Raw genomic sequence first — 25,819 nt, 5'->3', positions numbered from 1 at the left:
TTTTGTGCCTTATAGCCTTTTTAGCCCAATTTAAGTATGTGCATTATATTTGCAGTAGTTTTTAGGGTCTAATGATGGTCCTAACTCAATTTTTTTTTTTGGGAATTTTTTTGAAAAAAATACCTTGCTATAGCCTTACTTTTTATTTTGGGTGATTTTAGTTTTTTGTCATTTTTTGTGCCTTATAGCCTTTTTAGCCCAATTTAAGTATGTGCATTATATTTGCAGTAATTTTTAGGGTCTAATGATGGTCCTAACTCAATTTTTTTTTTTTGAAATTTTTGAAAAAATATGCCTTGCTATAGCCTTACTTTTTATTTTGGGTGATTTTAGTTTTTTGTCATTTTTTGTGCCTTATAGCCTTTTTAGCCCAATTTAAGTATGTGCATTATATTTGCAGTAGTTTTTAGGGTCTAATAATGGTCCTAACTCAATTTTTTTTTGGGGAATTTTTTTGAAAAAAATGCCTTGCATTTTTTGGGTGATTTTTGTTTTCTAGAATAGAATAGACTAGAATAGTCTTTTATTGTCACGGTACTTGGTGGTACAGTGAAATTTGAGAGATGCTCGCATAGAGCTACAGTACACCACAAAGCATAGAATTAAAAGACAGGAGCGAAAAAAAACAACAACAAGGCATTGAATATGTACAAAGATGATAAAAAAAAACGAACGTACGGCATAAAAATTTTAAAACGAGACATCGGTGTAATAAGTTACAGTTTAAAGTGCTGTAGTGTTTAGTGCTAAAGCGTGTGTGTGTGGGGGGGGGGGGTATGGGAGATTGTTCCTGAAAGAGTGTGTGTGTGTGTGTGTATCCATGGGTGTTTGCAGTCCGTATGGCCCAGGGGAAGAAGCTGTTTGTCAGTCTGCATGTGTGGGATTTTGTTGACCTGTAGCGTCTTCCAGAGGGCAGCAGGTCGAACAGGGGGTGAGCAGGGTGTAAGGGGTCTCCTGTGATGGCCTTGGTTCTCCTGAGGCAGCAGGATGTGGCGATGTTTTCTAGGCTGGGCAGAGGGCAGCCGATGATTTTTTGGGCAGTGTTTATGACCCTCTGCACCGCCTTCCTGTCCTTGACTGTTGAGCCTGCGTACCACACACCCAGACAGTATGTCAGCACGCTCTCCACAGAGGAGTGATAATAGGCCAACAGCAGCTTCGTGTCCAGATGGTTCTTCCTGAGGACACGCAGGAAGTGTAGCCGCTGCTGAGCCTTCTTGACTAGGGCCCTGATGTTCTCAGTCCAGGAGTGGTCAGCAGAGATGTGGGTGCCCAGAAACCTGAAGGTGGTGACAGTCTCCACCTGTTCTCCATTTATGAGGAGGGGGGTGTGGTCCTGTCTGATCTTCCTGAAGTCCATGATCAGTTCTTTTGTTTTCTGGATATTCAGGGTCAGGTTGTTTACAGAGCACCAGTGTGATAGTTCCTCTACCTCGGCCCTGTATGCTGTCTCATCCTCGCCTCGGATGAGTCCCACCACAGTGGTGTCGTCCACATATTTAATAATGCGGTTGGTTGGGTGAGTTGAAGAGCAGTCATAGGTGTACAGGGCGTACAGTAGAGGGCTCAAGACGCAGCCTTGCGGGGAACCAGTGCTGAGTGTGATGGTGGAGGAGTGGTGGGGGCCGAGTCTGACAGACTGTGGGCGGCTCGTCAGAAAGTTTTTAATCGAGTTGCAGGTGGGGAGAGGTATCTGTAATTTCAACAGTTTGGTGATTAGGATGTCCGGAATGATTGTGTTGAACGCTGAGCTGTAGTCCACGAAAAGCATCCTCACATAGCTCTTCTTGTTCTCCAGATGACTCAGCGCTGTGTGAAGTGTGATGGCGATGGCGTCCTCTGTGGATCGGTTTGCCCTGTAGGCAAACTGGTGTGGGTCGAAGGTGGGAGGGAGGCAGTCTCTGATGTGCTGAGAAACTGACCGCTCCATGCACTTCATGATTACAGACATCAGAGCGATCGGTCTGTAATCGTTTAGGCTGTCTATGGCAGGTTTTTTGGGGATGGGGACGATGGTGGAGGCCTTCAGACATGTGGGGACGGTGGCATGTGTCAGGGAGAGGTTGAAGAGTGTGGTGAGGATCCCTGTCAGTTGGTCTGCACATGCTTTAATCACAGCCCCTGGGATGCCGTCAGGACCAGCAGCTTTTCTGGGGTTCACTGCTCTTAAGTTTTTCCTCACCTCATGCTCCTGGAGAGAGAGAGGTGGGGTGCTGGAACTAGGAGGGGGCAGTGACTGCAGGTGTGTGGTGGTGGTCTCGAACCGGGCAAAGAAGCTGTTCAGCTCCTCTGTCAGTGTGCTGCTGCGGCTGGAGGATGTGGGAGGGGGGTTTCCTTTATAGTTGGTTAGGGCCTGGATGCCCCTCCACATCTGGCGCGGGTTGTTGTTTGTCAGGTATCCCTCTATTTTATTCTTGTAGGAGACCTTGGCCTGTTTGATTTTGTCATTTTTTGTGCCTTATAGCCTTTTTAGCCCAATTTAAGTATGTGCATTATATTTGTAGTAGTTTTTAGGGTCTAATAATGGTCCTAACTCAATTTTTTTTTTTGAAACTTTATTAAAAAAAAATGCCTTGTTATATATAGCCTTACTTTTTATTTTGGGTGATTTTAGTTTTTTGTCATTTTTTGTGCCTTATAGCCTTTTTAGCCCAGTTTAAGTATGTGCATTATATTTGCAGTAGTTTTTAGGGTCTAATGATGGTCCTAACTCAATTTTTTTTTTTTGAAACTTTATTAAAAAAAATGCCTCGTTATAGCCTTAATTTTTATTTTGGGTGATATTTGTTTTTAGTAATTTTTTGTGCCTTATAGGCTTTTTAGCCCAGTTTAAGTATGTGCATTATATTTGCAGTAATTTTTAGGGTCTAATAATGGTCCTAACTCAATTTTTTTTTTTGGAATTTTTTTGAAAAAAATGCCTTGCTATAGCCTTACTTTTTATTTTGGGTGATTTTAGTTTTTGTCATTTTTTGTGCCTTATAGCCTTTTTAGCCCAATTTAAGTATGTGCATTATATTTGCAGTAGTTTTTAGGGTCTAATGATGGTCCTAACTCAATTTTTTTTTTTGGGAATTTTTTTGAAAAAAATACCTTGCTATAGCCTTACTTTTTATTTTGGGTGATTTTAGTTTTTTGTCATTTTTTGTGCCTTATAACCTTTTTAGCCCAGTTTAAGTATGTGCATTATATTTGCAGTAATTTTTAGGGTCTAATGATGGTCCTAACTCAATTTTTTTTTTTGGAATTTTTTTGAAAAAAATGCCTTGCTATAGCCTTACTTTTTATTTTGGGTGATTTTAGTTTTTTGTCATTTTTTGTGCCTTATAGCCTTTTTAGCCCAGTTTAAGTATGTGCATTATATTTGCAGTAGTTTTTAGGGTCTAATGATGGTCCTAACTCAATTTTTTTTTTTTGAAACTTTATTAAAAAAAATGCCTTACTTTTTATTTTGGGTGATTTTAGTTTTTTGTCATTTTTTGTGCCTTATAGCCTTTTTAGCCCAGTTTAAGTATGTGCATTATATTTGCAGTAGTTTTTAGGGTCTAATGATGGTCCTAACTTAATTTTTTTTTTTTTTTTTAAATTTTCAAAAAAAAATGCCTTACTTTTTGTTTTGGGTGATTTTAGTTTTTTGTCATTTTTCATGCTTTACTGCATTTTCACTTCAGTTTAAGTGTGCACATTATATTTGTACTAGTTTTTAGGGTGCGTCTTTTTGTGTTTCCCCATGTCAGTGATTCTAGTAAGAAGTGGCAGGAGAAGGCTGATATACTGGCTCGACTGGAGAGCCAGGTGATGCGTATGAAGGAGAACTTTGAGGCTAAAGAGCGCTCGCTGCTGGAAGACAGAGAGAGAGAAACTCTCGCACACAGGTAGGAGATTTCCTATCAGCAGGCATTCAATGATGTTTTCCTAACATAGATACTCCAATAAGAATGAAATAATAGCTTTGAAAATAAAATCATATTTCTTCTAATGGTGAGATTGTACCTGGATTTGTTGGGGAATATATTGAAGAAAGTCAATCAGGCAAACGAAATCCAGATCCAACAGCTTTAGCATCTGCTATGAAGCAGAAATATTTACACAAGTAAAGTTACTGTAATTACATCAATTGTTGGCCTAAAATATACTCTATAAATGATAAACTAGATTTTTATAAAGACAAACATTTAAACTGAGGGTTAATGTGTTTGGTCTCAAAGAATAATGGTTCAGAAGTCATGATTCAGCTATTGTAATGATAAATACAGTTTAGGGATGTTTCATAAAGAGAAAGCAAATGTTACTAGAAGTGACTCAGTAATTGGTTTCTCTCTCTGTGCTACAGGACGGCAGTGGAAAAGCTGCGTTGTGTGGACGACGCTTTCCGTCGTCAGCTAGAGGCGGTGCAGATGGAACATCAAGCTGAGCTGCTTCAAATGGCCACAGAAAGTGAGAGAAAGATGGAACAAGCCAATCAGAAGGTAAAATGTTTCTCCCGTCCCTGTTCTCTAGAGTAGTTTGCGTGTTCTTCCTAAAGAGGAAACATTACCGGTAACGTGTGTTTCTCAGGTTCATGAGGTGGAGGATGAGATGCGGCAACTTCTCCAGGAAACGGAAAATAACAAGAGAATAATGGAAGAAAAAATGAATCGTCTTAGTAGATTTCTAACAGAGTTCAATAGATGACATTAATTAGAACTAAGTTTATTGAAATTACAAATAGTCTTATCTGCTCCATTTATTTCATCTTAATTCAATAGCATTGCTACTAAAACCATTGTTAGTGAAGCATTAAATATAATTCTTTAGTTTTTCATTCCATCTGTAAATTACTACTTTGTATTTATTGTTTTTTGGTATTTATGTTTTACTGCAAAGTACTTTTAATCTTTTAAGAAGTGTAAAACATGTTTATTTTCTATTAAAATTACCTTTTTCTTTTTTCATACATTTACACCTCAATTTTTTTTGTCAATTACACTCAATGGCCTTATTTTACAAAGTCTAGTATTAAGGATAATATTCTACGATCTTAACGTTTTTGCACAACTTTTAAAGAAGGTGACGTCTGAATTTTGAAGTTCCTACACAGGGCAGTTTTAAGAGCACAAACAGGAAGTACTTCCATGTGATAAGGAAGTGTTAGTGCATTAAACGACATACAAAAATAGAGACTGCAATGAAAACCACATTTTTCATGTTTATTGTTTTTTTTTCTCAATGCTTAATACCATGGAACAGGATTTAAGAATGAAACCTTTTTTTCAGTCGCATTTGTCTCAGGGAATATATGATTTGTATAATAATAATTATAATAATATAAAGTCTGCATTGTTGTTGTGAGGGAAAGGAAGGGACAAATGTACAGGGAGGAGGCACCTAAAGCCCAACTGGAACTCAACAGTTCAACACAGGAAGTAGAAGTGAGAAACCGGACTGTTTATGGAAGTAAGTTCCTTCTTTTGATTAAAAGGATTTAAAACATTTACAATAACATCTAAGCATTCGATTTGATTTTCTATTTTCAAAACAGTGAGTGAAAGAATGATGGGAGTTGATTGGCTGCCTCTCACCCAGTGACTCGTTTTAGGTGCGTCTTCCATGTTTGACTGACATTAACTCATTGTCCTGCCACACGACTCAGGAAATCAAAAGGAAAGAATGCTAAGGCGTAAAACCCTCCAATCGCCTCCCTTTACTCGCCTCTGTGCGCGTTAGCTGTTGTGACTGTAAAAAGGCAGAGCTTTCAAATGAAGCTGTACAGATGTGTTCACTGTAGGCCACACCAACGATGATATGGTAAAGTCAACAGAAAGACTTCTTGGATTTTTCCAGGCCTGGTTTTTTTTTTCTCTTCTTTTTCTTCTTTGTTCTTGAGCCGGGTGGAGGTGGATACGTATGGCATGCGTTTCCCAGCCTACAAGATGAACTTTCCTAGGAAAAAGCCGATGAAGATGGCTGCTATGACGACGAGGAGCGAGGGCAGAGAGGCGGTGTTCGCTTCTCGGCCGAGGAGGCTCGTTGAGTTTGACGTCATGTGGTCTGAGCGAGGCATTTTTCTCATTCTAACCCCGTCGTCCTGTGAAAACAAGGTTTACAAAGAGACAACAGATAATCAGATTTAAAGTGTTTTAAACAGGTTTGGGACTACTTCCTGACCACTTTAAAGAACTAGATTTATCTACACTGCACACCAGAAGATAATAACTTTCCTAAAAGCCAAGTTAATGGCTTTTAAGAATTCTATGGGGCCACATCGATGAGATAATCACTTTAGATGAATGTTATAGGACACCAATGTTTAGGGGGAAAAAGGGATTCATTAATCCTCTTGTAAACACATGCTCTAATCTGGTTTTTCTATGAATTCTGCTACACTTTTCTGACTTCAGCCTAAACCATTAGCTCAGGGTTTTTCAATTTTTTTTTTTGAGCCAATGTTATACTTTTTATTGAGAAAAATTTTCAGGTACACCACCAACGACAAATGTAAAAAAATTAAACTTTATAGTCTATATTAGCAATATACAGTTTATGGGTAACCCGATCTGATAACGATATTGGATATTAGCCTCGGATTTTCCTATTTTTTTTAATCCCCAATTTGTTTTTTATTTATTTTATACAATTGTAGAATAATGTAGATATTATGTTGAAGGTTAAAATGTATGACTATTGTTCTCTGTTTGAGTAACATCACTTGATCAAGCCTTTTCTAACATTCCACACTACATAATAAGTTAGTTATTTTTTTAATAAACAAAAAAAAAATGTATATGATTCATGTTGATATCGGTATCGGTCGATACGCAAGGCTGCAATGTCGTCATCATATCGTAAATGAAAAAGTTGTATCAGGACATCCCTAATTACAGTTATTCTAATGAGTTTTGTATAGGAATCAAACAAACAGTATTTATGATCTTTTATATTTCTTCTTTCTAATAAAAAGTGTGAATTACAATCTGTTTTTATAAGAATCAAACGAACAACAACACATATTTATTATTTTAAATAAAAACTGCCAATTAACAATATGCAGTAATTGTTAGTGTCTTGAATACAAAAACAAAAATCATCTTTGATACATGATGTGGGAGGGATAAGTAAAAAAAATAATATGATTATAACTACAATTCATTTTGTTTTATGTATTTAATATCATATAATAGATTAACGTATTATTAATTATAATTACAGTTTATCATATACATCATGAAGCAGTTAAAAATGAATTCAAAGGTGTCACAGTTCACATGGATACTCTGAAACTGAATTGCAGTACTTTAAATAAAAACTATTTTTTTTTACAGCAAAGGGGGCGTTTTATTTAGAATTAGAAACATGTGAAATCCAAAGACAGAGGGGCACAGAGATGAAAGGGAGAAAGAGATGAAATCCATAGTTTGTTTATTTATATTATTTATTTGATATGGGATTTGTTTTTAAGTCCAATTGTTAACACACAAAATACATTTTAAGTTGTACTTTTAAAAAGAAAACGAACTATTATGTAGTTTTGCGTAGTTTACAGTGGAATGATGTAAATTAATAGGCTTCTTCTGGATTTGTATTATTTATTGGATTTATTTTTAATGTTTTGCATAATTTATCAAGGGCTACTTTTGACTGAAAGATAAAAGAAAATAGTTCAGTATTTTTATTTTTGAATAAAATCTTTTCAGTCATCATTTGTCTACAGTTTCATTTTGTAAAATAAATCGTATCGGGAGTTGAGTGAATCGTTACATCTCTAATATACATATTTATATAAATTGTAAAATAGTAATGTATTTATAATACTAGTGCAGTGTCCGTAGGGAGGATGTATTGCTATAGAAAAGTGGTTTTTCAGGGATAACCAAATAAAAAATTTTAAAAAAGTATTTTTTCAGAATGACAGCAGATGGGCTTTGTTTACATAAAAGTATTACCCAGTAAGTGAAAAACAAATAATTCATTATTTGACTTTATATAGTTTTGACTCATCAATGACGAGTATGTCAAAGTTTAGTGAGGATGATGTGTTTGAATTAGAAAAGCATAAAGTATCATTTATCACCTAATTTAGTTTCAACTTTATTTGAACTCATTACACAAAATATAAACCATGTCAATAGTCGTTTAAAAAAACTGACTGTACCCTCTCTAAAAAATAAATAAAATAAAAAAAACACCAGTTGGTAGATGCTCACTATACTTTTATATATTTTACTGGCATAATTTAATTAACAACCTTTTTACTTAATTACGTACATTTTATTTGTTAGTGTTTCTCTCTATGATTTTCCCCTGGGATCAATAAAGTACATCTGATTTTCTATCATTTTCTGCATTTCAAAAAACATTGTGTGTGATGAACGTGATGTGATTAAAATTAAAAATGTATATTTTCTACCTTTAGTTGCCGGTTCTCCTCAGTTAACTTGCTGATCTCAGCTTGAAACCTCTTGCACTTCTCCATCAGTTTCTTGGACTCCGTGTCGTCCAGTGAAGCTGCAGAGGGCGCTGTGGCTGCTGCTGCTGGGTCGGCTTTAACGGAGTTCATCACCATGGTGGCTTTGGTGGCCTCCACGTCGTTCTGCACGGGGGCGGAGAGAGAGAGAGAGAGGGATGAATGAGATCTCGTCCCAGACTCAGTGAACGATGAAAAACAACTCAGGTTGACCTCCATGTGACTTTCCAGCCACAGTGCAGCTATGAAATTGTGGATGCGAGCTGACAGAGAAAAAGGGGCGTGGCTTATGCACTACTATTGCCCTGCAGCTGATCAATGAGCATTATGAAATCTGATTAAACCATGCAAATACTTAATCAAGAACAAATTGTAATAAGTCTGTTTAGACTGTATTTACTGAATTTATGGGATGTATAGGGCCATATAAAATCTGCGTTAACAAAATTGCGGACAGAATCACAAAATCGACCAATGAAAACAGTTAAAAGATTAAATGGACAGAATTAGAGTTTAATTAATTTTTTATTTATTAGTATTTATTTTTGTTTCCGCACAAGAGCTAAAAACTAGTATTTTCAGAAAAAAAGATTGATATTTAAAAAAAAAAAATTCAAATGGAAGACACAGAATTTGGGAAAAAAATAAAACAGATTTTACAGGGCGCTAGATGTAGTTACCTGTAACAGAAACAGGTGGCATGTTAGAGCCCCGATATGTAACAACTGGCCAATATTGTAACAAGATGCTGAGCCTGAACTAATAGAAATTATTAGTTCCATTCCATTCATAGCTGAGTGTGTACTAACCAGTGATGGGAACGTTACTTTAAAAAAAGTAATTAGTTACAGTTACTCACTACTTGTTCCAGAAAGTAACTGAGTTAGTAACTGAATTACTCTATAATAAAAGTAAGTCATTATTAAGGAAAGTAACTATTTGCGTTACTGTAAATAAATGTCATCCTCTGTCCTTAAACCCTCCTTTAGCAAAAAAAACTAAAAAAATCTCTGAGAAAATGATTTACACACAAACATGTCATGTACAGCCAAGGTGTGCATTAAGTCATAAACATGATGAAAATATCATCGTTTATAACGGCGTGTTTGTGGAGAAATGTGCATGTTTGGCTGTTTGCTTTGAGCACAGCCACTGTAGATTCCAGGAACTATTTGAGTCTATTTCCAACTTTCGTTGTCGCAACGGCTCTGTGTGCTTCCTTGATTTATAGATGGATAATATTTTTTTACTTAAAGTAAACATTATAAAACCCCAGGTTTTTAATACATTCATTTGTTAATTTTCCACTCTCTCTCAAGCACCCCGTGTAGTGCCATTGCGTACCCCATTTGAGAACCACTGCCTTTAGGCAACACAACTTTGGATACAGATGCACACATTTCTATTTGATTATCATTTACCACAATTATTGGTACTGGTGCAAAGCAGCTTCATATCATATGTCAGGTGTTTAAGCTCTTTAGTACAAAGACTGTCTAAACCAATTTTACAACACACATGACAAGCACATGACACCTGTATCACAAGAAGCTCGTGGCGTGACGTTTAGTGAACTGTCAGCATATGAACTGTGATGTTTATACAGACAGGACTGCACTTTGACTATTAGGACATGAGGATTTAGTTCTGGGTTTCTGTGCCAGTGGAAGGCAAAAAGGACGAGACATTAACAATGATCCTAAAGGGGGAATAAATAAGTCATGTTCTAATTAAAACCGTGAAATCAGTGAAATGTAAATGTATGCTATGCATCAATCTTACCACTTTATCGTTTTCAGAAGGAAGCTCAAAGACACATCTCAGCTTGGAATCCATGAGATCATCAGGTTTTGCTTCTTTCCACTGATGAAGATAAAAAAAAAAAAGGTGTTACTCGTCATCAAAGTGCTTGTAGCTGAATTCCATTCACGCACTCACATAATCAGATACTAAATATTTAGGATTGGAACACTACGAGAACAGAAACGTTAGGCTAAACATGTTTACATTTACAAAGACAGAAAATGTGAGCGCTTCCCTGATCCAAGTCTTTGCTGACCTCTAGTGGAACACTGGAGAATGCCCCAACATCCAGATTTTATTTTTAATGAATGTGAATTCATTATTGATGGGAGTGCCACACACTGGTCCATAAAGTCACATGGTAGTATTAAGCATCTACGATCTCAATTAAAAAATGTAGAAATGATTTGAAGATGGAATAAGGACTTACCAATGAATCCATATCCGAAACACTTGAAGGTGCAAAAATTGTCTGCACCATAAATTTGTGTTTACTTTTCTCATTGGGATCGTAGTCGAAGGGTTGTAGCATAACTGGAAGTAAAATAAATCAGAAAAAAGTAATTAAAAATAAAAAAAGAGAGTGGTTAAAGTGTTTACACAGCAAAGAGTGCAATAAACTAAAGAAGGAAAAAAGAAAGAAAGTTTTAAAATAATAATCAGCACAATTTTATGCAAAACTCAATGTGTGTACAGTTTAATGTAAATTACCTTTAATTATTCATCCAATACTTACAATTAAAATTATAATTACTTATTATGAATTTTAAATTTTGATAGTGCTTTGAGATGACTTTGTTGTAATTTGCACTATATAAATAAAGTTGAATTGAATTGAATCTAGTTTGCACTTCCACGTGTAAATAAATGATAAAATATGTAGTGGCAGTGATAATATCAAAGTAATAAGTGGCAGTAATCAGTTCCTGCAGGATCTTTACTTTCATGTGTTTTTGATTTTGTGACCCATTTTCATGTAATTTAGGGGAAGTTTGTGGAAAAATCTGAAGAAAACTGCAGGATTTTGGAAAAACTGAAGACATTTTTTTATTGATTTCAGATTAAAATGACTGCTATCATGTGATATAAGCATGAGAAAAATGTGAGTGCTGCTAATATTGTGGAGTTTCATTGAATTTGTGTATTAAAATGGAGATTACTACAGCTGAATGAGTTGGTCATTTACACAATAATCCATGGTTTCTCTGACTTTTTTGCTTGCCGCCATGGGTTAAATTAGAGTTGGATGCTCTAAGGGGCCGGATTATTGTTTGACACGTGTGCTTTAAGTGATACAATTATTGTGTTTTCTATACTCAGCATAACCACACACGTCACAGGCACTAAACAGGTGGAAAAAGTCTCCCCTTGCAACACCAGATGTCACAAACTAAATTCCTTGAAGGCAGCAGACCTGATTTTACAAATCTCTCTAAATCTAGTGAATGCGTCACCACCCAGCTGATATAAAGATAGGTAATGATACGTTGACATTCAGGAAATGATAACACAGCTGGGTAGGCACGAGGGAAAACTCACCAGAGATGTTGACGGCGGCTCCTGGGTCGATGACGCCACTGTTGGGCCGTACACAGTACCTCCGCGGTGCCGTCGTCTTCACTTTGAAACACACTCTTCTATCAGACGGGTTCTTCAGTTTGAGAGTAGTGGTGACGACATCTGTGAAAGGACCTGAAAAACAAAACGATTTTCAGTTTAGTGTGAGAACATCAAACAGTGTGCATCAAATCCAACCTCAGTGTAGACACATCCCCTTTCATTAGATGTAAAACTACCCACAAAACTACAAAAACACTGGTGCTTAGCAACTGGCAGTAACTAAAGAGTGACCACAGCTTCTCTAATCAGGAAAGGAAAACATTTGTGACCATTTCCTATTGATTTACATTGAGACGTGCAGAGTGAGTGCATACTACAGTGAAATGGTAGCAAGTAGGTTTGTTAAAAGTGTTGACGCTAAACCACTGTATGCGGACACAATGCTCATTTGCAAAAGTATCAATACGACCCCCGCCCCCTTCACACACACAAGATCGTCTTTGCACAACTCTTATTTAACCGTGTGGTTCTTTTAATTATTACATGTTGTAACAAAAGGTATTATATTTTGCATTATTTCTTGTTAATAAAAATATTATTAGATATAATGTATTACATTCAGGGGTCTCTTTTTTTTTTTTTTTTAAATAAAAATTTGAATTAAAAAAGTAATAGTATTGAGTAAATTTTCAGTATCGTGACACCCCTAAATTGCAAGCTCCATTAAAAATAAGTCGACCAATAAGTTTGTTTTTTTAGGGCCGATACTGTTACCGATTATTAGTAATCAAGGAAACCTACAACTAATATTTAAAACCGATATTCATTTGCTAGAAAAATATAAAGTAACACACCTGGGATTTGACTGAATACAGTACACTGTTTCTTTTTGTACACTGATCTATGATTAAAAATACCTCAACTGTTATAAACTGACACAAATTTTGGTTGAATACGTTTAAGCAATTCATTATATAAAAGCAAAACATGTAGAGAAATCTCCTAAAGTTCACTAAAACATAAATAAATGGCACCTTGATATTTAGAAAACTAATAATTACAAACTTAACTGTAAAGTAGTGAAAATAAGTGTAGAAGGATCTTCTAGCAGCATTTAGCAGCACTTGCGTTGTAGCCAATCAGTGAGGGCTGTAGGCGGGACATTGTTGCACAGCCAAGAATGATTACTGCCGATTATTGGTCGATCCTTATTGAAAAGATCACATAATACTAGGGATGTAACGATTCACTCAACTCCCGATATGATTCGTTTCACGATACTTGGGTTCACGATACGATTCTCTTACAATTTATTTTCAAAATGAGACTGTAGACAAATGATGACTGAAAAATATTCCTTTATTTTTTGGGGGGAAATACTGTACTATTTTCCTTTTATATTTAATTGTCAAAAGATTCCCTTGATAAACTATTCAAAAAAATGCAATTTAACTAAAAATAAATCTTGAATGAAATCAATAAATAAATAATACAAATGAAGAAGAAGCCCATTAATTTAAATTCTGGTTCTATAATAAACAATGCAAAACTACATAATAGTTCTTTTTCTTTTTAAAAGTGCAACTGAAAATGTATTTTGTGCCTTAACAACAAAAAACAGTCTGCACTGTATTTACGTCAGATATTTGTTTGGACCAGCAGAGGACGCTGGTAACCCAGTGGTCGGTTGGCATGCAGCTAATCTAGCAGTGAAGAAGAGATGCGATGCTAGCAGACAGAGCTAATAGAAAACGTGACTTTTACAGATATTCACATAATATTACAGATATTCTTTCGGTGCTAAAGGGGTAAGAAATCATTTACGAATATGTTTAAGAGTAGAAGGCGGCCAGAAAAAAAGTAGTAGCAGATTCCGCCCGCCGCCTACACTTTTGGACAAGAAGGATAAATACATAGCGCACTCTGCGCAAAATACCTATGAATCGATTTCTAACTGTCTTGCGATTAATCTTTACATCCCTACAGAATACTAGCAGTTTCGTATTTCTTTAAAACTCAACCAAAAGGAGGAAAAACACAACAGCTATCATTTTGCTGACCTGCAGAGCGTATATGAACAGTGCAACTGACTGCCAGCTGTGGCTGCTCTGATGCGCAACAGCTCACAATAACATTCAGATGTATCAGAAGTAGCTCCAGCACACATCCTTGTGTTATCTGTAGCAATCAATGAAACACCATCTAAAAAATGTGCAGAAAAGCACAACAAAAACCTAAATAAAGAGGATTCCAGCCAACATAGATTGTATTTTCAGGAAAAAAATTGTGCAAAAAAAAAAAAAAAAAAAGCACTTCAAATGTGTGTTTTAAAATAAGATAAATGTACACATTGTTTATTACCATTACATTAATTCCATTTTGTTATATACATGTTTCCACTACAGACAGCCTTAGGTATTCCCATACATCCTCTTCTTCACTGCATGTCTCAAAAACAACAAGCCACAGCAACTGAACTGGTGGCGTTTTCCCAGCACGCTGCTTTCATACCGGTGTCTCATGATGACAATAACAGGAATTAAAAGTCCTGCCCAGCTCAAAACATACATCAGCAGATCATATTCACCAGCGTGTGACACAGCTGGCTTCAAATTAGCTGCTTAACCACAAGCAGCATCCTTTGATCAGACACAAGAAAAACACAAGTGGAAGCCAAATGGAAGGTACCTCAGAGCAGATGAGAGCTATCAACCAGGACACAGAGTCTGTCCCGTGATGGGTGGAGGGAGGAAAACAAGATTTGGTGCAATAAGTGCAGTCGGCTGATGGTACGTCACACCTGAGTTTGATGGAGCAAGTATCTGGAGTAGTGACCCTGAAACATGTGGAAACTGGGACTGGATCACCGTGTCCCAAAATACTGCAGCAAACATACCAGGATCTGTACTACATCTGACTGGATCAATTTGCAAAGGGCTAATAATTATTTGTAAAAATTATACTGATCATATTTGTGTTGAAGCTTCTTTAAACTAATAGGGAAGCTATCGTCACTTTCCTTAGTACCAAACATGGTACACTACTATTACTATAGAAGGGTCAGAAGAACAATGTTATAAACAAATTGTGAATGATCTGTTACTTCAAACAACCATTTCCTGTAAGTTTTAGGCATATTGCTGCTAACTCTCTAGCACCATGCTTTAACTGTTGAAGTATTTCCAGTTTTAGTTTGTAGTGGTTTGCACTTTAGATGGAAAAAAACAAAAAACGAGGCAAAGGAAAAGTGTTTTCTCAGGTTAATAACCTGTTTTTTATACTTTTAAGCACCTGGCTGGAGTGAGATCAAGGTATTTACTGCCATAATGTGCTTGGATGTGTTTGCTAGTGCTAAGGAAAATTTTACTTTTATATTTAGCATTTTCTCAAAGGTTTCTGTTTAGCTAGTTTTACATTGTTAGCCACCTTGTGTATGTTAAGGATTGCTTGATAGTATAATTTGTTGTTACAAGATGTGAATATTAAGCAATATTAATGATTATATTGTACTTTTTTGTCTTTTATTGCAAATTCCTGTATTTTATGTGTCCTGCAAAAGATAAAGATTTGTGTTCAAACAAGGTCAAAGGATGAACATAATTAAAGGCTTGGCTGGGGTTCAGCTGCAGTTAAGGCATTTTATGACTGAACCCTTTTATTAAGGGTGTCCCAATCTGATATTAGCCTGAAAACAAATATCGAATTCAAATTTCTGGATTTTCCGATTTAAAAAAAAAAAAAAAAATTTATTTAATCGTAGAATACTGTAGATATTATGTTAAAGGTTAAAAATGTATGTAACCAATTGGTTAATAATAAATGGGTTAGTTTTTCTCATACCTAGTGTTGCTGACTATTGTTCTTAGTTTGAGTATCATCACTTGAAAGACTTTTCTAACATTCCACACTACAAAATAAGTAATTATTATTATTTTATTAAAGAAAAGAGAGAGAAAAAAAAAGTATGTATGATTCATGCTGATATCGGATCAATACCGGTATCGGCAGATACGCAAGGCTGCAATATCGGTATCATATCGGAAATGTATCGGAAAATGCATCTTCACTAAAGTTCTGTCTAACTCGTCTCAGTCAAACATCTGCATTACTTTGAAGTAGAGACTTCCTAAATGAATAAAGTAGTGGTTAGAGGCTGATTTTATCAGCTTTTATTAGATTATTGATTGGCACATTTAGGGAAATCATAGCCGCGTTACGTAACGGAGCCCTCATAAGCATAAATCCGCCCCTGCTGCTGAAGCACAACAAACGTCAGTGGCCTCCACCGAGAGCAATTCGACCCTAGCCAAAAATAAACCACATATTCGGACTCGGGCGGAGTAGACATTTCCGCTGACGCCTTGTTTTGCCAAATCCGAGCACTTTTGGAAAACCAATGGGAGAAGCACAATCGATGCTGGAGCAGCTTTCACACTGCTCTCTCCCATAGACGCAGTAGACTGAGGCGGCGCGTGGGCGTGGTTCCAGCGCCTCTAACTGACACGCAGAGAAAAGTGCTTGTTTGTCCATGATTTTGAGACCTAATTTTATATACTTACAAATTTTATTCATCTTTCAAATTTGGATCAGTGGTCAATGACATGTTTTTGTGGTGTGACACTTATAACACAAATGTATTTCTGCTTTACACAGACTTTAAGTGGTTGGAGTGTTCAATAAAGGCCTTGCCTGCTTATCAGATGGTTGAAAGGACATTTTGGGTTACTATTTGAATCAACGGTTTTACTACAATTCAGAGAGAAAAAAAAGGGGGGTGTTAAGTTAAAAAAAATGTATTTCTAAAAATGTATAGCTGTCACAAAATATTCTACCATTGTTTATATATATATATGTGAATATAATTCAGACTAAAGTAAGATTTTGCAATATATAATTTCTAGCTTCAGAAACCATTTCCTTTTTAATCATAGGTTTTGCAGATCTTTAAAAAATGAAATCAGTGAAAGTAAGTATTGGATCAGGAAGGTTTCTGAATTTCCTGACAAAACGCAATATAGCAAATCTGTTTGGAGGTTAAAAAAAAACGTTCTGGAAATGAAAAATATGAGAATGAACTTTAAGGATAAATTCAAAACAGCGTTCTTAAAAGGACTAGTGGAATTATCAACAGCCTGTAAATGTCAACAAATGTGCAAAACAGGTACACCCATACACTCAAACTATGGAAGTTAAACACACTGTAATGTGCTGTAACATTTCTACATATAGTGACATTGATGGAATTTAACCATTACGACAAAAAATCATTGATGTTACTATGGACTACAAGCCAAAACATAAATATTCATTTTAAAAGCATACAAGTGCCTGGCACTTAGATTTGTCTAAGTTAAATTATTTCAGCTAAACCATAACAAAGCATTCTATTGGTTCATCAAGTAGTAAACTAGACATATTATGTAACAGCAACTTTACTTCTACTGGACAGATTTGCTATGCGATTAGGATTTGCCTGCTGTTTCAAATCCTTTCCACCTTTTGGTTCACCCTTAGTTAAAAAAAAAAAAAATCAGCTTGTGGCTCAAGAACAAAGACCATATTTATTCCTTGTTCACACCCAGTAACAAGCAACGCATGGCCTCAACCTAGCTACAACCAGCATGTAGCTTTACATAAAAACCTACCAGACACCAGAAAAACATCCCAATTTATATTACTAAAGTTACAAGTACTGTATGTAAACTTTGACCAAGGTTTCTGTAATAAATGACATTAGAGAAGCCAATTTGTCACCAAAACTGGATATTTAACTTAGCAAATAGAATAGTTTCAAAGTTACACCCACTAACTTTTGAACCCCAACACATGAAGGTGGTCACATTCAGTCAAAAGTCCAACACATTTTAAAAGTAGGAATCACAAATAAACGATACCTTACTGAATGTCGACATAGATCGCGTGTTAAACTCAGGGCCCGGGACCAAATCCGGTGTCACTGTCTTTTTTTCAGTAACGGGGTAATCTAACTAATTACTTTTTACGCCGTTATCATTACTGAACGCTAAATGCGGTGCGTTACATGCATTGATTGAATAAACTGTGATCCGAAAGCATCCCCGGCTTCTTATTCAGCTGTAGTGAGGAGGTGGGTTAAAAACAAGGTGAATGATTATAATTGGCTAAGGCGGTGTCATGTTTCATTGTAGCCAATCAGAGCCAGTGTTTTTACACGTGCCAGCACACACACTACAGATTGGATGAAGCAGCAGTGATGGCGAGCGTGGAGCAGTCCGATGAAAAGTTGTAATTTTTAAGGTGGCGATACAAACACTACTTTAAATTAATTGTGGTCAAAGACAAGAACGTGCATGTGAAGTATTCATTATATCCAGGAGTGAAGACTTTGTCGACATCCGTTCTAAGCAACTCAAATTTAATGAAGCACCTCACAACAATACACGCATCTAAAAAAATCTGAATTCTTTGACATATAGCAACTTTTTTTTTTTTGAACAGTATCGCAAATAGTTACTTTCCTTGGTAATGAGTTATTATAGAGTAATTCAATTACTAACTCAGTTACTTTTTGGAACAAGTAGTGAGTAACTATAACTAATTACTTTTTTAAAGTAACGTTCCCAACACTGGTTATGAGCATGCGCTCATAACCAGGAAAATGAATTTATGCTACTTCCGCTTAGCTTTTTTCTACTTCCTTAAAAATGTATTTCAAAGCTAAGGTTCAAAGCTAATGTTATTTGATGAGTGCTGAATGGCTCCTTTTCTTGTACAAAAATGTACAACTGCTCAATATACGAGGCAGGAGAAGTTCCAACGCCACAAAGAAATGATAGCCAAGTTCATCTTCTTCCTGGTGAAGGGCACGCCATCACCAGAAACCGACAAGAAGGAGCTTCATACTAAAATAAATAATTTATTTCCCAAAAACATGATTATAATATACATTGCAGTAAAAAAACAGTTAACCTAATGTAACTTTATTTTTTAAAATCAGTATAAACCAGTACGGGTACATCTCAGTACGTAGCAGTCACGTACTGTATGATGTGAACTCAGACCGTAACACCGGCCCTTTAGAGCATAAAATTTGGCCCGCAGGAGAAAGTAAAAATAAATGAAAAACAAATATTTATTGTCCAAATTACGAAATAATTCAGTTGTAAATAAATCAGCGTATATCTTAGATACCTAAATACACAACTTCAATGAAACTCCACAATATTTGGAGGATTGCTATTTCCCCATGCTTTTTTCACAACTGCAATCATTTTAAATTATTTAAAGAACTCAATTTCCTAAATTTAAATCACATCATATCTGCAAATTAAATAAAAAATTGTCACAAAATCAATGAAAATCAAAAGAGAAAATCCTGCAGACTGATATCTGCCACTAATTGCACTTATTGCTTGGATATTTTTACACACTTCATGATTTATATGTCATGTAAAGTACAAACTTGTGGTCATTAATGTTAAAATTGCTAGTTTTCCTGCCTAAAATCTGCAGCCCACTTAAGGTCAAACTACTTAGTAATTGGCTGCTGAACTCAAATAAGTTTGACATCTCAGACATAGATGAACACAGAAAAAGAGAGAAAAACACTTCCACCTCCTTCAGAATGATTATTTATCTGACAATACTTAAAATAAAGTAACAGCTTCTAAAGAAAAACTGCGTTTCCAGGTCGACTGAGCTACATTTGTGTATTTGGAGCCTTTTCTACTGTGAATGTTGGTGAAAAAGAGTGAACCATCAAAAAAACTCCCACACAACCTGCATCCACTGCCTGTATCCAATATGCTAACCTTTGCTAATGTAGCTGCTGCTCTACTTCTTGTTCTGTGTATGCAGAGTGAGGGTCCTCCAGGTTGGTCCGAGGCTAAAAATACGAGCTGAGGAAAGGAGGGCTGCCTCCTCCAGCTGCTGAAGGAATCCCAGCAGAGCCTCAAAGACTCTCCACAGTATCCAGCTCAGATACACACCGACAGATTTAGCTCCCTCTCACTGACACACTGTGGTCATTTTCCCTTTTAACGTCAGAGGAAACGTGTGTCCTTTCAGAGAACTACTGAGACATTGTTTCAAATTCAGTGAATCTTCAACAATTATAGGTTAATTTGATAACAGTCATTTCACAGTAAGGCTGTGCAATTAATCAAAATGTAATTAATATTTTGATTATTACGCTTAATGATTACAACAATAACGTAAATACAGTGAAAAAAATAATTTCAATTCTACATGTTCTATTTGCTAAATAAAACAAACTTCTACGATTTAAGATATCTGCAAAGAATAAAGCTTGGCACACATCAGAAAAATGATTATTACAACTAACTTTGAGTTGTTTAATGCATGTGCATGCAAGCTCCTCTGCCCCGCCCCCGTCCCCCTCAAAGCTAAAGCTAGCCTGCAGGCCAACATAACGCATCAAAGATGCTTGGTAAACAAACATGGCAAGTCAAACTACAACATTTGTATTTCCTAAAGAAAATACAAGTGCTGACCCACGTTGCACTGCATTAGCATTAACTAGTATTAGCATTTACATTACAGTTAGCATTAATATAGCACTAATATTAACCTAGTGTTAGCATTAACCTAGCAACAGCATTAACATTAGCCTAACAATAGCATTAACCTAGCAATAATAGCTGAGCAATAACTGAACATTAGCAATAAGGTTGAAATGTGTTGAAGATAGTAGTTGAACATGCTAAAGGTGAGTGGTCAAAATCGTTTGAAGAATGGCTGGGGATGAAGGGGTTAAAAATTGAAAAAGCTGAAATTTCCAATAGAAATGAATGGGAAAGAAAAAATGTAATGAGTTAAATTGTTTAAAAGTTACAAATTATAAAAGCGATAGCATAAATCTTGGGAATTTTCTGATAGCTTATTTGTCAAAACTGGACAAACTGTGTAGGTGGCGTTCACGCACACGGAAGTAAAAACTGATAATAGTGAAAATGCCTCCTGCATTCATTCCTCACTAATTCTATCACGTACTGCATTATTTACAAAAGTGAACATACGTTTTTCAAGTTGCACTTTATCATTCATAAGTGTTCAAATAATATATTTTACAGTGTCTCATACTACAGTGAATTCATAATTTGCAGTTCTCTTGAAATTATTTTTGATATTTAAATGCTACAGGTCTGTGGCAATTTATAAGTGTCCGTAGCAGTGTACTGTATTTGTTTAAAAAAGGGAACATACTTAAATAATATTTTAATTAATACTTTGCATCTTTTTATTTATTTGCATTCAAATAATATTTTTTAAATACATTTTTTGTTTAGTACAAAAGTGAACATACTCGATTTTGGTGTTTGAAGGATTTTATTTAGGTTTAGAGAATATATTTTACAAGTTTTGAACAAAAAAATAAATAACTTCTTGGCGACAAATAATCGTTCATATATGACTAAAATAATCGTGATTATTGTATTTTCTATAATCAAGCAGCCTTATTTCACAGTTGAAAAACATGTTTAGTAGCCAATGAGGAACACTGTTTGTACAGTATAAGGCATTGTAATTCAAGTTTTCGTGCACACTTCCACATCACCTTAGAGGACACCCTCCCAAGGAGAAAACTCATATTTGCACCTGCTTTGCATTATCATTTACATTTCATACCAAGCCAAAAAAAAGAGCTACAATGCTAAGAGCTACAACCACATGTAGCATCTTACCTTGCATAGGCCATGCACAACACAAACAAATGAAGGTCTACAACAAACGGCACACTGCAGTAAATAAAACGATTAATCTGCTGGGAGGAAATATAAACCATATGATCTGCAATCAGAGTTCAATAAGTGTCAAGTCTCTAGATCAGGTAAAATGATCCGTGATCAGATTATGTCTAGACACAACTTCCACTTGACAAAGTATCCATATCAATCAAAGGTTAACTTCATTCATTAATGAATTTAAATTTAACTACTGCGCCATTCTGTGACTGTCAAACAAAAAATAACTAGACTTAGGTCAACCCAGGCCAGGACGTGACGTCTACTGTTGGCCTTTTTAATACTGTGACCAAAGACCTTTATCATTACTGCACCACTGACAATGTGCATTATTGGACCACAACAACCGGCCTATAGTTTAGATGTGGCCCTGGAACCTGGATTGTCCACCTCTGTTCTGCAGTGCAAACTAAGGACATTTCTGTTAAATTACTCACACCTTTTCTCAGCCAATACCCTGTGCAGTACTGAGTACTGATTCCAAGACAGTGGTCCATTCAGCAAAAAATAAGCCCAGCCTATTTCAGTATCAGGCCTATAGCAGAGACATTTGAGTAACTAGGACAAGCAGGTCTGCATGAAAATGAACAATGGTGAAGATAATAGATGGGATCATTTTACAAAAACATGAGACACATACAGACTTTACATCTAGTAAATGGCAACTGTACTACTCACTCAGGTTTAAAAACAAACAATTGAAGTACTTTTTAAACTATTTCATACCTTAGGATACAAAACATAGGGAGTAGCCACCGTTCAGCCAGATGTGACATGAAGTCATTAGTGTTTACATTTGCTCCTACTACTTTTATTCACTTTTTTGTAGTGCTACGACGGTGTATTAGGGCGACAAAGTCATAATATTTCGAGAATAATGTCGTAATTTTATTAATTTGTAATATTTCGAGATTAAAGTTGTAATAGTTTGAGAATAGAGCAGTAATTTTATGAGAATAAAGCCGTATCTTAAACTCGTAATAGTACAGCGCTCAGAATTCCCTGTTGAAGTGAATGCAAAGTAAATCAAACCACTTCCTCCTCCACAAAAGAGGCTATTTGCTCCAAATCAGTCTAGTTCTTTTGTCGGAACAAACGCAAAAGTCTACTTTAAAGTCCTTAAACTGATAGCAGTGTGGTGATGATGGACCAAAAGGCTCAGTATTTCACCAGGTGTGAAACCTAAAGAGAATTATAATCCCACTAAATGTATTGTTCCACATTCTACAGAGAGGATGACTGACCACAACACAGACAAGATCGTGTCTGTATTTTAATTTTAGTGTTATGAAATAACCACTTTAATCTTGAAATATTACAACTTCAATCTCATAGTGCTGATTATTTTATTTGAATGTGGCCCTAATACACCGTCGTAGCTTATCTCCACATTTTCTTTTATTATTGCTTTAATAATAATTACTACAGATTACACAAGGATGTGAGTTGGAGCTGCTCCTGACATGTCGGGAATTATTGAATACGTTATTTATATGATTTGTTTTAAATAGAGCTTGCAATTAAAATTCTTAGTGTCTATTGATACGGAAACGTACGTTTTTCAGACATAAGCGTAATGTGCCTGTGTTTTTTCAGCGTGCCAGGATGGCCGAGTGGTTTCAGGAGCTGCACTCAATGATTCTTCCTTCCGCTACACGGGTTCCAATCCCACTTTTGCCATATATATTTTTTTCATTTTAACATATTTAACAAGGCAAATTCCACCTATAAAAATACATATACCAAAAAAATTAAACATTTTAGGGTATTTCCTGGGTTAAGGCTCAAATAAAACGGTTAGCTAAAAATAAATCAAAAAATAAAACTGACAGAACTTTAAGTCACATGGCGCACCTATCACGTCACCTAAACTGGCCAATTTTTTTTTTAAATTTTTTTTTTTTTTTTTTAGCAAAAATTCATTTTTCGGTAATGCGCATGCGCATATACACAGTACGATGTGAATTCAGACCATGACACCGGCCATTAAAATTCACTACAGCTACCTTAAGTTTGTAAAGTGCAAATTCTTGCTTTAACAAGATAGCATTGACATGTTAGCTCACAGCTAAATGGAGAGTAAACTTTATCAGCTAACCATATGGAGCTTCATATCAGAATGTGGCTTTAATTTTAAATGAATTATGCTATGTGTGTTTGTCCTGCAGTGGCTGAGCATGCGCAGCAGAGGAATTAACCATAAACGTCAGTGTCACGTTAGCATGAGAGAAGACATTATTTAACATGGTTGGAGTCACTGTCACCTGGTGAACACAGAAAGAACCAAAAAAAAAAAAAAAAAAACACGCTTCCAGCAAAGGCGTGTCAGAGCAAATATGACAACAGGCCTACGAGCTGGTTTCTAGTGAAACCTGTGGAGTTACAAACACACTGGTTTCCCAGTTAGCTCGTGATAAGCTTCCGGCTTCTGTAGGTGAAAGGTTAAGACCATTTGCCACGTTGTCCCAACCATGTCTATATAAATAATGCATAATGTATTTGTAGCTAGATTAAAGTATCACGTAGCAAAAAAAACAAAAAAAAAACAAATATCTAAGCAGCTGCTGAGAAACAGGAAGCTAGCTAGCTCCTAAACATTGACTGAATATAACATTTAGCGCTCATTAATTGTTTGTGTAGAGTCAAAATGTGTAAATCCGCAGTTTAACTAGGAGATTAAAAGTATAGTCATGTTTTGGATGAACTGGTAACCAGTTAAAACTGGGCCGTTGTTTGTAAAAACAACGGCGGAAAATAAACAAATGTATTTGATAATTTCAATTCGCGTTTATTCACCTCAGAACGACAGTTTTAATTAAAATCTAAAATATTAGAGGTGAAACCATGAGTAGTGTCTATTGTGCTATATTAACCATCTGCACCTGGACAGACATAGAGGTTTAAAACTAACTCAGATGTTTTCATTTATAGTAGACATATAGACAGTAGAGGAGGTGATATTATATTTACTCACCGGTGTAACAAACTAATGTTAATAGATTTTTTTGTCATAAAGCGATTAATTGTCGCGAACATACGTTTTTAAATCTAATCAGAAGTCGACCATCAGGTAAAATGTGAACCAGTTGAATCAGAACATTAGTCAACAGTAGAGAGGGAGACCAGTAAATCGGTTTCAGGGACTAGTCTGAGCCACTATGACACCGGGCTAAGGGTTCCATGGTTGTCTGTAAACACACCGGTTGCTGACCCGCATGCTTCGGTCACTTCTCTCGGTGTTGTCACTTCCCTGGCCTCCAGTGTCTTTAGTCTGGAGTGCGGGGCTCCGGCGGCCCGTCCGCTCCCTGCTTTAGCTTAAAATGGCGGTGAATGCTAGCTGAGCTAACGAAAATTCACTTCTGGGAGTGCGGGATGGTTTCCGCCACAGGTTCTCCAGTCCGCATCGCAATGTGACGAAGACACCGTACCACACACCACCGGGTTGTACGTGAGGACCTACCTTTGAACCTGAGGTCTGCAGGAGGGTCGAGGACGAGGATCTGGTCCAACTTTGACATGTTAGCCTCCGGGATGCGAACAGTTCCTGACAAAATCCTCGATCCCCGCCGCACTGAGCCACAGTGCTGACTGAGAGCTGTGCCCGAGCACGCCGATACTAATACGGGAGCGCGCCCGACGCACGGTCTCGCTACGTAGCGCGGCCCCGCGGACTGAGACTGATGTGATTATTGTGGAACACTTTGCATGGAAAAATAAATTAATTAAGTAGGGCGATGTAAAGAAAAGTTCACGAGACGATATACGATACTGGGCTCACGATAAAGATACGAGACGATTTTTTGGGAAAAGAAAAAAAAAGAACCCAAAGAACAAAAATGAAGTTTAAAATAATAACCATGCTTTTACCGTATTTGGCTAACTGGGTATACTTGCATTATTTTATTTCTAGGTATAAACTTGTCAACTTCAAATAAATAAAAAGAAAAAAAAAGTTCCTATTTAAAGTGCAAATAGTGCCACTCTGCAAATATAACACAGCGACAGGGACTGGCAATTCATGCCAGTCTAAAATTAAAATCAAATCATATCTACACAGTCCAGATTTAAAATATCGACATGTTCTTGTTCAACAATATTATTGTCTTACATTTTCTGGCAGCAATTGAAAGGTATGCTTCACCAACACCCAATACTATTCACCACAGGGTTTTTCAAACTTGGGGTCGGGACCCAATGTGGGGTCACCTGGAATTAAAATGGAGTCGCATGAAATGTCTTGTAATTGGTAAAAAATAAATAAATAAGGTCA

At 36.2% G+C, this 25,819-nt stretch overlaps 2 protein-coding genes across 2 annotated transcripts; one reads left to right on the top strand and one right to left on the bottom strand.

The window, feature by feature from the left end:
* Positions 1–3,741: 3,741 nt before the first annotated feature.
* Positions 3,742–4,674, top strand: LOC114479624 (leucine-rich repeat and coiled-coil domain-containing protein 1-like). The gene is made up of 3 exons (XM_028473388.1): positions 3,742–3,875; positions 4,334–4,469; positions 4,558–4,674. Exons 1-3 carry the CDS (start codon positions 3,799–3,801, stop codon positions 4,672–4,674), a joined length of 330 nt encoding a protein of 109 aa, XP_028329189.1. The 5' UTR covers positions 3,742–3,798.
* Positions 4,675–5,714: 1,040 nt separating this feature from the next.
* Positions 5,715–25,165, bottom strand: vapal (VAMP (vesicle-associated membrane protein)-associated protein A, like). Its single transcript, XM_028472070.1, has 6 exons — positions 25,010–25,165; positions 11,786–11,938; positions 10,677–10,780; positions 10,226–10,306; positions 8,387–8,569; positions 5,715–6,067 (listed from the first exon to the last, which is right to left on the bottom strand). Exons 1-6 carry the CDS (start codon positions 25,065–25,067, stop codon positions 5,906–5,908), a joined length of 741 nt encoding a protein of 246 aa, XP_028327871.1. The 5' UTR covers positions 25,068–25,165; the 3' UTR covers positions 5,715–5,905.
* Positions 25,166–25,819: the final 654 nt, after the last annotated feature.

The sequence above is a fragment of the Gouania willdenowi genome, chromosome 17, assembly GCF_900634775.1.
Source record: "Gouania willdenowi chromosome 17, fGouWil2.1, whole genome shotgun sequence".
Classification (NCBI taxonomy): Eukaryota; Metazoa; Chordata; class Actinopteri; order Blenniiformes; family Gobiesocidae; genus Gouania; species Gouania willdenowi.
Note: the sequence above shows the minus strand (reverse complement) of the source record. Positions and strands in the feature narration are given on the sequence as shown.